The 12,634-nt window shown below is 55.5% G+C and overlaps 1 protein-coding gene across 1 annotated transcript; it reads left to right on the forward strand.

Moving 5' to 3' along the window:
- Nucleotides 1-6,150: 6,150 nt before the first annotated feature.
- Nucleotides 6,151-10,505, forward strand: NME3 (NME/NM23 nucleoside diphosphate kinase 3; the record flags this gene model as incomplete). Its single annotated transcript, XM_082291962.1, has 5 exons — nucleotides 6,151-6,259; nucleotides 6,540-6,670; nucleotides 7,064-7,165; nucleotides 7,624-7,736; nucleotides 8,457-10,505. The coding sequence occupies 5 exons, from the start codon at nucleotides 6,151-6,153 to the stop codon at nucleotides 8,572-8,574; spliced, it is 573 nt and encodes a 190-aa protein (XP_082148088.1). The 3' UTR covers nucleotides 8,575-10,505.
- Between the last annotated feature and the right edge of the window lie 2,129 nt (nucleotides 10,506-12,634).

Consider the following 12,634-nt stretch of genomic DNA (forward strand, 5'->3'; position numbering starts at 1 on the left):
AAAAGGATCTTGAGACACACAAATAATCGGGGCCCTTCCACTGACAGCATCAAGGATAGGCTGGCAGCCACTGACAAATGTTCCTGTAACTTTCACGGAGGTTTCCCAAAGCTCTGGGCTTGGGATGTGAAGGAATGACTCACTTGTCCAGGTGTTTTGTTCTTGCCCTTGTCAGAGAGGTGCTGGCCAAATTCCTGCCACATGTCTAGGGAGAGCAGTGTGGTGGTCACCCCATGGCGGCAGCACTCACTCAGAGGAGAAGTGACAGAGTTCACCTCACGTGTAACACACCGACCAAAGCTCAGGTGAGCCAGGAGAGCCCGAGCTCCTCACCCTCTTCACCCCTTCTAGCGCCGGTGTCACCAAAGACACTTGGTGAGAGCAGCAGGGCAGAGCTGGAGTCACCATCCCTGGGAGTGGTCAAAAAATCACACACAGTGGATATGGCACTTCCCTATATGGCTTAGTGGGCACGGGGGTGTTTGGGCAAAGGTTGGACTTGATCTTGGAGGTCTTTTCCAACCTTAAAGATTCTCTGAAAGCACATGGGTTGGACACATCCCTGGGCGGGATGACGCCGGGCTGGGCCGACAGGGGAGGGACCGGGGCCGGCAGCGGAGGGAGCCGGGCTGCCCAGAGCTGCAGCTCTGTTTACTCAGCTCCACCAAAGCTGCTCATCCTTCTTAACTCCCCGTAAGCCACAAGTCCTAACCCCCTTTGGGGGCACATTCTGGCAGGGCAGGAATTTAGCTCAGGGGATATCAAGGCAGGGTTTAGATGGTGTTTGACCTACTTTGTGACTGCCGTGGCATCACAAGGAGCGCTGCCGGGGGGACACAGGCCCTGCAAGGCAGGCAACTGAGGGAGAACCAACAGCCCCTTTCACAGCTGGGCAGCTGGTGGTGGAGTTGGGGAGGGGAGGTTTCATTCAGGCCCCTCCGAACCAGGGTCTTAAGAACAAGGGGCTCCAAATAGTGCCTCAAAGTTTGCAGTCCCTCCTCCATCCCACTGCCAGCCGGGGTGAAGGTGTAAACCTGATCCAAGCCAGCCACCACCTCCCTGGAAAAGCATTCCTTCACAGAACTCACACACGTAGGACTTTGCCATCACCTCAACCCAAGTGACAGAAAACTTCAAGGACTGTAAGTTTTACCTCCAGTGTCTCCTCGTGAGGCACAGGAAGCTTCCTGGGAGCTGGGGCTCTGCATTCCCAGGTTCAGGGGCTGCTCCCTGCCCTGCTCTGGGCACAGGGCTCATGCAGGAGCCCCACACACTCACACCCCAGGGCTCCTGTCCATATAGAGGGAAAGGTCAGGCTTAGTCCCACATCTGCCACCTCTGATCTGACTCAGAGCTGGAGATAAAGGTGTGGCAGCAGCTCCCCTGTGAGTGGAGCCCAAACTAGGGTGAGAGCCAATGGCTGCCTCTGCTGGCAGAACTCCACAGGCCACAGCTGGGTTTTCATACAAAAAAATTTTTCCTCACAGGCTTAAGTGAGAAGGAGCTGAGGAGGTGGTAAGACAGGGGCTGTCCCCGAGAAGTCATCCCTGATGCCCCAAGGGCTGGAGCCCCTCTGCTCTGGAGCCAGGCTGGGAGAGCTGGGGGTGCTCACCTGGACAAGAGAAGGCTCCAGGGAGAGCTCAGAGCCCCTTGCAGGGCCTAAAGGGGCTCCAGGAGAGCTGCAGAGGGACTGGGGACAAGGGCTGGAGGGACAGGACACAGGGAATGGCTTCCCACTGCCAGAGGGCAGGGCTGGATGGGATATTGGGCAGGAATTGTTCCCTGGGAGGGTGGGGCGGCCCTGGCACAGGGTGCCCAGAGCAGCTGTGGCTGCCCCTGGATCCCTGGCAGTGTCCAAGGCCAGGTTGGATGGGGCTTGGAGCAGCCTGGGACAGTGGGAGGTGTCCCTGCCCATGGCAGGGGTGGGATGGGATGGGCTTTAAGGTTCCTTCCAACCCAAACCATTCCGGGATTCTGTGAAATACTCCAGACAGAACAGGACAGACCAAGCTACCATAGCTGCATCTGTGCAGGAATTTTGGATGTGATCCCACCATCAGCACAGAGGAGACTCCTTTGCTGTGCACCTACAAGGACAGGAAGGACCCAGGACTGGGAGCAGCACACGAGTGACACACTCAGGGCACAAGACAAGGGCTCCAGGCCCTGCACATCTCTCAGGGCACTGAACAGCAGCCAAAGCCCTCCTGGCTCACCTCCAGAGCATCAGCACCCATCTCACAGGCACTGCCAATTCCAGCCTGTCCTTCTCTGGTCTTGGATGGAACTGGATGGACTGGGATGGGCTCGGACCAGCGTTGCAGGAGCTGTTATTAGTTTATCAGTGTCACATCCAGAGTTGAGACAAAGTTGGTACAGAGCTCACACTGCCACAGAGACATCCCCCAATTTCCTGGTTGCAAAGCATTCTTAAAAGCTTTTTGGCCAATAGTGTGCTTCTAAAAGTTACAGACATCTGTCTTAACCAATCCTTAATAAAGCACCTACAGCTATTGTACACAATAGTCACTTGTTATGCCTTATATAATAACATACAACATCCCATTATTAAGCTTAAACTTATCTCTCTAACTAAATATACTTTTTGCAACTTCAACATCTATCTAGGTCAAGCCTAAGAACTAACCATTGTCTTTTAATGTCCTTGCTGCTTATAACTGTATCTTCTCCTATTTTTCCCAGGAAAAGCTGAATTCTAAATCCCTTGCTTTATTTCCTGAGGCCTGCTTCTATTTCTCACACCAAAAATCCTTTCCACTTTTTGTGATTCCCCACAGGGAATTTCTCAGGGAAGAAGCACAGGCTGCTCAGACAGGCATAAATAAAATGCTGTAGCACTGCACAGAAGTGAGAACTAACACAAACCTCTGCTTCAAAATGCAAGCGTTTCCCTGGGCTGTGTACTCGGAATGTTTCTTTCAAGGAAATCTTTTATGGACTCCATGAGAATGGAAAAGCCAAATGCAAGGAAAGGCAAGTCTGGCCTGGGCAGTTCCCTCTGAGGAAATAGCACCTGTCCTAGGGTTAAAGGGGTATCCCTGGAGACCTCCTGCTGTACTCATACAGCTACTCCCACTTTCCAGAGCACCCCCCTCTGTATCAGAGCTTTGTTCCAGGATGGAGCAATGGCAGTTTTGAATGGATCCTCTCGTCCATTCCATGTTCACTTGGAAAGTGACCCTGCTGTAGAGCACTTTGTGGAGCTCTGGCTTTGACATCTGTATCCCCTGGGTCCAGCAAAAGGTGCTTAAGGAAATCTTCTGGCTCTCCCAATCCCTCTTTATCCTAAAAGGTGAAATATTTCCAGCAGGATCAGTGGTGCAGTATGAAAGTAGACAGGTCTACACCTGTGCAGAGCCCACACTGTAAGAGGCACCAACACTCCAGGCTGTGTCAATGCTACGCTGGTGAAAGACCAGGGCTGAACTGAAAGGTGAAAATCCTCCCCAAACAAGCAAAAAGGTGCAAAAGGAGCCTGAGAAGGAAGGCAGTGCCAACCACAGGACTTGCTAAGTGTGATGAAAGGAGACAAACAGCCTCTGTCTGCACTGCATAGTGCTGGATGGCCACGTTATCTGCACCTTCATGCTCTGGAGTCTCTTACATAACCACAGTATCTGCAATGTTCTATCCAGCAAGAGCAGAAATAGAGTTCTGCCTCTGCCTGAAATTCCTGCAGTGGGGGCGAGCACGGGAACAGCCCCCCCCAGCCTCCCCTGCCACACTGGGATCCTTCCACACTGAACCTTCCACTGAAACGAGAAGATATTTGGTGCCAGAAGGTACCTGGCCTTTCAGGTTCCCAGTGAGGGGTTTAAAAAGCAATCACAGGGCTTTCCAAACGAGGCAGCAAATTTGTTCAGCCTCTTCCAGATGTGCAGCTGTTGCCTGTGGCACCATTCCGTGCACACATCTGGGCTGGGAATGCTGAGCACCCAAGTGACACCTCTGTAGGGAGGATTTGTGATCCCATTCTTGCTTGCTGCAGCTTCCTGGGCTCACCCTCAATACACACCTGCCTAAAACTGTGCATAAAAGACACTGGCTCAGGAACAATCTGCCTGGGAATCAGACCCAGCTCCATTTCCCAAGCTACCTGGTCACCAGCAATCTGCATTTCTGGGGCTCCTAGAGAGGGAAGTCAAAGCTCTGTCCCCACAGCACATCATTGCCAGAGAAGATGAGAAGGACTCACCCAAGTGAAGAGTGTTTGGCATGTTTCTCCTCCAAGTTCTGCTGCAGGGAACTGCCTGAGGCTCAAAAGAATGTTTACAGTCCAAGGAAATGAAAACCTTCACCCAAGTGCCTGTGTTGGGATCTTTGAGGAGACTTGTGGAGAACGACAGAATAACCCTGGTATGAGAAAAAGAGGTGTTTCATCAGCATTAATAAACAACAAAAATAAAACAAGTGTGAAATGAGGGATTCTGCCTGTGTGGAAGTCTGGTTGCCTGCAGCACACACAGGTGCTGGCTGGGTTGGGGACTGAGTTGTTGACTTCATTACTGACACCTCTGTAGGCAGCCTGAAAAGTGTCCTAGAATAAATCTTATTAAATTGACAGAAACATCATTATTTTTGAAATAGCTCTCCGTGAAGGAAGACTGAGATCAGCCATCAGGCTGGAGTTAGGAAGCTGGGTTTCACCACCTGCCACGCTCCCCTCAGCCCCACTCCCGTCATCCCTGTGCACACCAGGCTGGACACACACAGATGTCACCGGCAGCACACGGAGAATGCGCTCTTAATTAGCGGCTCTGTGAGTAGCTAATGAGAGCTGACACCATCTATTGGGCACCTTCCTCAGAGCACTCTGCAACCTTTCCAAACCGCGTGAGGGCTGTTTCCTTTCACAGACACCCGCTCCAGACAGGATTTGTTTGACACGTTCCAACAAAATCGCCCGGCTGTCCCTAAGAACACAAGGGAAGGGCTGACAACACGCTGCTTGTCCACCTTAAAATTCCAGCATTGTTTTAGGGAAGCGTCGCCCACGGGAGTGCCCGGGACGGGATGGACTTTGGGATGCCGAGGGCTGGCTGAAGGCTGGGAGCTCCTCCGCGCTGCCTGCGCTCCCTCTGCCGGCACCGGCGCTCCCGGGAACAGCAGGGAAAAGCCTCTGGCACCGCCCTCAGCTCCCGAGCCGTGCCCACCACCCCACAACGGGCAGTGCTCATCCTACAAAGACTTTTCCGTCGGCGGAATGATAACCACCACAGCACGGCTGTGCTGGAGCAAACAGGGACAACTTTCCTCAGGCAAAGCCGTGCTCCGGACCTCCAGGATACAACCGCTGATTATTTACTCGTACAAACGCGGGAATAATTTACTCAAAACTATGTTGGATAAAGCAGCTGGGTCCCTGCTCTTTGGAGACAGATCCCTGCTTGTCCCAGCCAAGGTCTGAACAGAGGAAAGCGAGCAGAACACTGTCTCTGAACAGAAGAAGCAGGTTGGGAGCAGACCCAGCACTCCATGAGGCACCTGGAACAGCTCTGGCAGCAAATCCAGCCCTCCACAGGGCACCTGGAGAAGGTATTTCATGTGCTGGTATTTCCAGAGGCTAATCTTGAAGGGAGCTGAACCAAGAGGTGAGTTCCTGAGAGCAGGAAATGGAGCCCTGGAGTTCCAGAGCAGGTTAACAGCCGGGATCCTACACCCCAAAATTCAATCAGCAACACGTGCTCTGTACAGAGGAGCTCCCTCAGCTCTGCGGGGCTGCAGCTCTGCCCTTCTGCTCCTGCAGCACGGCCCGGGGGCGCTCAGCTCTTCCAGAGGTGCCAGCCTGGGCCTGCCCGAGATAGAGAGGCTGCTCAGGTACCACCGGACTAGTCTAACCACGACTCGTGTGCGGTCACGACCGCAACGACAGAGACAGCCAAGGCAAAACAGTCTCATGAGCACCCGGGACGCTGTGGCCGGGCCAGCGGCACAGGGGAGCTCAGGGGCGGCAGCAAGAAGGCCGCGGCTGGGACACCCCGCACAGGGGGAGCTTGCTCCCACCGCTCCCCCCCCGCCGCCATCGCTCCCCGGGGCCCCCCGACCCCGGCGGGCACCAGGCCCCGCCCGTTGCCATGGGAACGTGCTGTTCCCGGTCTCTCGGCCCCGCCGCTCCGCGGCCCCGGCTCGATGGTTCCGCGGGGGGCGGTGACAGTGCGGGGGGAGCTCGGCCCCTTTAAGAGCGCTGCCGCCATGATCTGCCTGGTGCTGGGGCTCTTCGCCGGCCTCTTCCACAGCGGTACGGAACGGAACGGGACCCCCGGCCCTGTGTCTGAGGACCAGGGACTCCCATTCCCCTGGTGCCTGAGGGACAGGGACCTCCCTTCCCCGGGAGAGGCTTCGCGGCTGAGGGCCCAGGCCAGGCCTCCCCCCATCTCCGCGCCCTGCCCTCCTCTGCGGGATCCTGGGAACCCCCCCGTGTCCCCACGGCTGAGGGCCTGGGACGCCCCTGTGCCCGCTTGGCTGAAAGCCCGGAGGCGTCTCATCCCCCCCCTCAGACCTCTGCCCTCTCCCTGCAGCCTTCGGCGGGGTCAATGAACGAACCTTCGTGGCCATCAAACCGGACGGGGTCCAGCGGCACCTGGTCGGGGAGATCATCCGGCGCTTCGAGAGGAAGGGGCTGCAGTTGGTGGGGATGAAGCTGCTGCAGGTGAGCGGCCGGGCCCACCCAGGCTGGGGATCCCTGCAGCTCCTCAGGCTGTGATGGTAACTGCTGGGGGTTCTGCTGTCGTCTGGCCTGTGCAGCCTGCCGGTGTCATTCCAGCTCCAAATCCTCACAGCTCAGAGGAGTGTTGGTACCAGGAGGGCTGGTTCCAGCTTTGGGGAGCATGTCTGCCCTTGGCTGTGCCCGTGCTCCAGGGCTGTCACTGTAAGCTGGCAGGTGTTGCTGCTCTGACCTGGAAGCTCCTGTCTGTGTCAGGCTACTCCTGAAACTGAGCATCTGTGCAAGAGCTTAATTCTCTTAATTCCCTGCATCCCTGAGGTGCAGCCCTTGCCCAGATCGCCGTGTGTGGGAGCAGACTAAGCTCTGTGCTCTGTGCAGGCCTCGGAGGAGCTGCTGAAGGAACACTACATCGCCCTGCGGGACCGTCCCTTCTACGGCCGCCTGGTGAAGTACATGAGCTCCGGGCCCATCGTGGCCATGGTGAGTGCTGGCCAGGGCCCCTGGACCGAGGAACAGGGATGAAGTGCCAGGTGTGAGCAGCAGTGGCTGTTGGCACAGTGGAAGCAAGGTGGTATCTCCCCTCAGAGGGTTTCTTGAAGCTGTACTGAACTTCAGGGATGTTTTCCATTGTAAATTAAATCATGGAATGGTTTGGGTTGGAAGGGACCTTGAAAGTCTTGTTCCACCCCTTGCCATGGGCAGGGACACCTTCCACTACCCCAGGTTGCTCCAAGCCCCGTGCAGCCTGGCCTTGAGTGCTTCCAGGGATAGGGAGAAATCCACACACAATTTGGATTATTTTCCAAAATCAACTTTGGAGGAATAATTTGGAGAGACCTGTTCCTGTCTCTCTCCCAGGATCCAGTGGGGAATTCAGAGGACAGATGTGACCTGCTGGGGCAGTTGTGGAAGCTGATCCTGGTTTTGCTCTCCCGTAGGTCTGGCAGGGCCTGGATGTGGTGAAGACAGTTCGCACCATGATTGGGGAGACCAATCCAGCTGAATCCAGGCCTGGCACCATCCGAGGGGACTTCTGTGTTGAAGTCAGCAAGTGAGAGCTTTGACTTTTTTTCCCTCAGTGCTTCAGGGCATCCTGTCCAGGCATTCCTGTGCCAGGCCTGCTTGAGCCATATGAGTCTGCATTCCCAGAGCAGAAGTTGTCCCTTCTATGCTCAGACCAGAGCTGAGCTCTGATTCCCGGGGTTGGCTTTAGTAGGAGGAAGAGCCTGGGTTGTGTCTTTCCTTCCTCCTGAGTCCTCTGTTGAAAGCAGGTGGAGTTTGCCTGTTTTCCTGTGGTAATTGGGACTGTGAGGCTGTGAAGAGGGAGGTGCCCACTCAGTCCTTTCGTGGGAGTAGGTGAAGATCCATGGGTGGTGACCTTGGGTGGCCCCAGCCTGGCTTGTGGTAGACAGGGCTCTTACTGATCCTGCCTTAGATCTCTTGTTCCCTGGTGTCTGATACCAAACCTGCTTTGCTGGAATGGGGAAAATCTGGAGGCACAGCTGGAATCACTGACATAAAAACTGCAAATCCCAGACCTACAGCCACTTGCAGCTCCTCCTGTAGCAAAGAAATGACTCCTCAGCATGGGAGGAAGGAGTGCTGGGAACTGGCACTTCTGGAAGGATGAGGGGTGTGTGACAGGAAGGGATATCGTGGGGTAAGACTGGCTCCATCAGTTTAAGTAAATTGGTCAAGGGGGAATTTTCCAACATCCCTCTCCCACCTTTCTCAGCTTGGTGCCAGCTGCTCCCTTTCTCCTTGCCCACAGGAATGTGATCCACGGCAGTGACTCAGTGGAGAGCGCCCAGCAGGAGATCTCGCTCTGGTTCCGCCCGGAGGAGCTGCCGTGCTGGGAGGACACAGCTGCACACTGGATCTACGAGTGAGGAGGAATCCCAAGGGAAGTACATCTTCCTGCTGGGCCACAGGACATGTCCATCCATTTCATGGCAGCTGCTGGGGCTGGCTGCAGATCCTGCTGTGGGATTCCTGTTCTGCCTGTGGGATCCTGGGAGCTGGGCTGTGTGTGGAACTCTGTGGTTCAGCTCCTGTCAAGGGGAGCTGTTTCTTTTTTCCTCTCTCTCTGCTCTAGTAGGTAGTTGGTATTGTTGCTCTGTTTGCTGCAGCATCTTAAATCCCAAGTAGCTCAAGCTGATTCACTGAAGTAAAACTTGGGCTCTTGGCCCATTCCTGGGTGTTCTCATCCCTGCCTGGAGCAGGAGAAAGCATTTTGCCTGCTGCTGGGAGAGGTGCTGATCACAAGGTGACAGGCTTGACAATTTACCTGCATTTCTAGAAGGCTTTTCACCAAAGGCTTTTAAAGAATTGGACTGCTGTAGGATAAGGGGGCAAATTCTCATTTTAGAGCTCATTCCGAGACAAGGAATGAAGGATGGGACAATCCTCTCTCCCTTGGTGAGAGCTCTGCGTGCTGGAGCTGGCACAAGCTCACCCAGTTTCAGACATGATGAGTGAGTCCATGGTAGGAAGATTCTCCAAATGCTGTTAAACGCACAATTCCTCGGGCTCTGGTTCCTGGGCTGTGGGAAGCAGCTCCTCCAGGTGTGCTCTGGTTCTCTGGGGCTGCACAGCCCTGACCCAGCCTGACACCACACTGTCCCTCCGTGGTGAGTGACGAGAAGCAGCAGCACTGGGGCAGCCACAGGAATAGAAGGGGGAGAGGGAGGCAGAGGATTTGTGGATCTGGGGCTCAGGAAGGATGAGTGAGGGGAGTGGCACTGAGCTCTGGGAGATCCCAAGATCTTCCTTGTCCCCCTCAGAGCTTCCAGTGGAGCTTTCCTGCTGGGAGGGTATCTGGAAACCAGTTTGTAATAGGCTGGACACTACCTGTGAGCTGTCCCTGGGCGACCCAGCTCCTCAGAGCTGTGTCTGAGCTCCCTGTGCAGCCTCACCAGAGCATAAGGACAGGGACAGTGACAGTGACATGGAATCCTGCCATGACAGGGACACGGTTAAACCAAGGGAACGAGATCCCCAGGGCTTTCCTGTGTGCAGGATGAGTTTGGCCTGTGCCCTAAAAGCCTGTCCCTCTGGGTCCTCAGCTTTGTGGGTGCTGAGGAATGAGGGCAACTCTTGGGGGGCAGAGTAAAGTCACCCCCAGTGCTGCTCTGTGCTGGGGGCTGAGTGGGACAGGGGTGGGGGTCTCCCTTCAGTGAGTGGGGCTTTCCCCAGCTGCCTCAGCCAAGGCTCCTCCTGCCTCAGGGCCTTCTCCAGGCACCTGTGTCCAGCTCTAAATACCTGACAGATGCCGTTTGTTCCTGGAACTTGTCCACTTGGCTGAACTCGGAGTCTGGCTGCAGCAGGGCTGCACAAGAAGACGCTGGTGAAGACCGAGGCGTGAAGCGAGTGGGAGGAAGGTCACATTTGTTGTTTAATAAATGCATTGAGAAGAGCTGTTGGTGCCAAAAGCTGCCAGCTCTGACACAGGAAGCTCAGAAATACCTGAGCTTCATCTCCTGCCATTGCCTCTTCCTGAAGGGATCCCTCTTCTCCCTGTCTACACAGACGAGATTTAATTTGCCCTCCCAGTTTCAAAGCTCACTGAACTCCAGTCAGACAACGGACCTGACTCATCGAGACACAATCCCAGGCCAGTCCTCTCCTCTCTGTGTGTGTAGGTTTGGTGTCTGCCATGACCTCGTCCCGCTCTGGGGCACAACAGAGCAGCAGCTGGAGGGAAAGGGCCCCCAGAGACACTGCTGGGAGCAGGTACAGGAGCTGAGCTGTGGGTGGTCTTCCTCGAGCCCCCGGGGACTTTGAATTGCTTTGCATGTTGGTTCCTGCTGCTTCTCCTCTGTCCAAGACTGTGTTAAACTGTAATAATAAAAGTAGAAGCTGTCTGTTGTTCCTCTTGGGGCCCTTGAAGGCAGGAAGCTGCAGGTGCTTGTCAAAAACAGCCTGGGCAGCAGCGTGGAGGGGAAGTTTTGGCTGCAGCAGTTGTGTGTCAGAGCTGGAGGAGGTGAAGGCAGCAGAGATGCCCTTGTCTCTGTGCAGGGCTCTTGTGCTTCCCACTGAACCAGAAGTCTGGCTGGGGTGATGTTCAGTGGAGCCAGGCTGCTGCTGCAGCCCCACACGCTCGTGGCAGCAGAATCGGCAGGGTCTGTGCTCCTGCAGGACTCACAAAATCCCAGAACAGCCAGGGTTGGAAAGGATCCCTGGAGATCATCCAGTTGCCTGTCACAGCAGGGTCACCTGGAGCAGCTGTCACAGGAATGTGTCCAGGTGGGTATGGAATGTCTCCAGAGCTCCATGCCCTCCCTGGGCACCTGCTCCCATGCTTTGCCACCCTTAGTGTAAAGAAATTCTTCCTCATGTTGAAGTGGGGCTTCTTGTGTTTTAGTTTCTGGCTGTTGTTCCTCACCCTGTTGCTGGGCACCACTGGAAAGAGCCCTGCACCATCCTCTTGGCTGGATGCCAACCCCATGCCAGACCCTGGTTTCTGCTCCTGGGGCTTTGCCCTGGATTTTGAGCAGTGCATTTGCTGAGGAGTTAGGTCTGAGCTGGTAGTGTCAGCCAAACACAGAGTATTTGAAAATGGAAGAGGGTTAAAATTTTTATGGGTTGGGAAATGGCTTTTGGCCTGTTCTCTCCACAGTTTTGCTCCCAGCACTGTTAGTGGGAGCACAGAGCTCCAGCCCCAGTGCAGAGCAGGACAATCCCCTCCCTCAGCCCAGCTGTAACCCAGCATACAGATGGCCCTTTTGGCCACCACTGATGGCTCCTGTTGAACTTGCCATCAACCCCCAGGTCTGTTTGCTGCTCTCATCCCCCAAACTGTGCATCCAACCCTGTCCCAGATGCAGAACCCAGCACTTGCTGCTGTTGAATTTCACACGGGTTGTGACTGCCCAGCTCCCTGTCAGGGCCCTCCAGGGACTCCACAGCCCCTCCCAGTTCACTGTTGTTGGCAAACCTACTTAATGCATGTTAAATTCCTGAATCTGGATGATTTATAAAAACACTTAAGAGCACCAGCCCTTGAATAACCCCACTGGTGGCTGCCCTGATGTGGCCCCATTTACTGCAACTCTTTGAGCTTGACCTGTCACCAGCTGCTCACCATGTGCAGGGGTACTCGTGGAGCTGTGTGAGGGACAGTGTATCCAAGAGAGTGTGAGAGATGGTATCAACAGCTGCTGAAACCCCAAACCACCACATCGGCTGTCCTCCCTTGGTCACACAAAGATGACTGACACAGAGCTGGGAAGAGTGGCTGATACCTCAGAGGGTTGTGTGGCCCTTCAGAGGAGCCTCGACAATGGGAGAGGGGCAGAGAGGAACCTTCTGAAATTCAACACAGGCCAGAGCAGGGTCCTGCATGTGGGGAGGAACAACCCCAGGCAGGAACCCCGGGCTGGGGCTGCCCTGCTGGGCAGCGGCTCTGTGGAGAAGAGGGTGACACCAACTGTTCCTGACCAGCTGTATGCTCTGGGGCCAAGGTGGGGGTTCCTGGCAGGTGTGAGGGGAGGGGATCGTGCCCCTCTGCTCAGCTTGTGAGGCACATCTGGAATGCTGTGTCCAGTTCTGGGCTTCTCAGGACAGGAGGGATATGGAGCTCTTGGAGCAGGTCCAGTGGAGGCTGAAGGGCCTGGAGCATCTCCATGCCCAGGACAGGCTGCGGGAGCTGGGGCTGCTCAGCCTCGAGAGGAGCCCCAGCCTCGAGGGGCCCTCAGCCCTGGGTGTCCCTGTGTGCAGGGAGGGCTCAGGGCAGGGCCCAGGCTCTGCTCCGTGGGATTCAGCGATGGCACCAGAGCCACGGGCAGGGACTGAGCCCAGGGAGGTCCAAATGAACACGATGAAAAACTTTCTTGTGCACTGAACAGGCTGCCCAGAGAGGGAGTGGGGTGTCCGTTACTGGAGATATTCCAGAACCGTCTGGACACAGCCCTGTGCCCTGTGCTCTGGGATGACCCTGCCTGAGCAGGG

This window comes from Coloeus monedula (assembly GCF_965178545.1).
Source record: "Coloeus monedula genome assembly, chromosome: 16".
In the NCBI taxonomy this organism is placed as follows: Eukaryota; Metazoa; Chordata; class Aves; order Passeriformes; family Corvidae; genus Coloeus; species Coloeus monedula.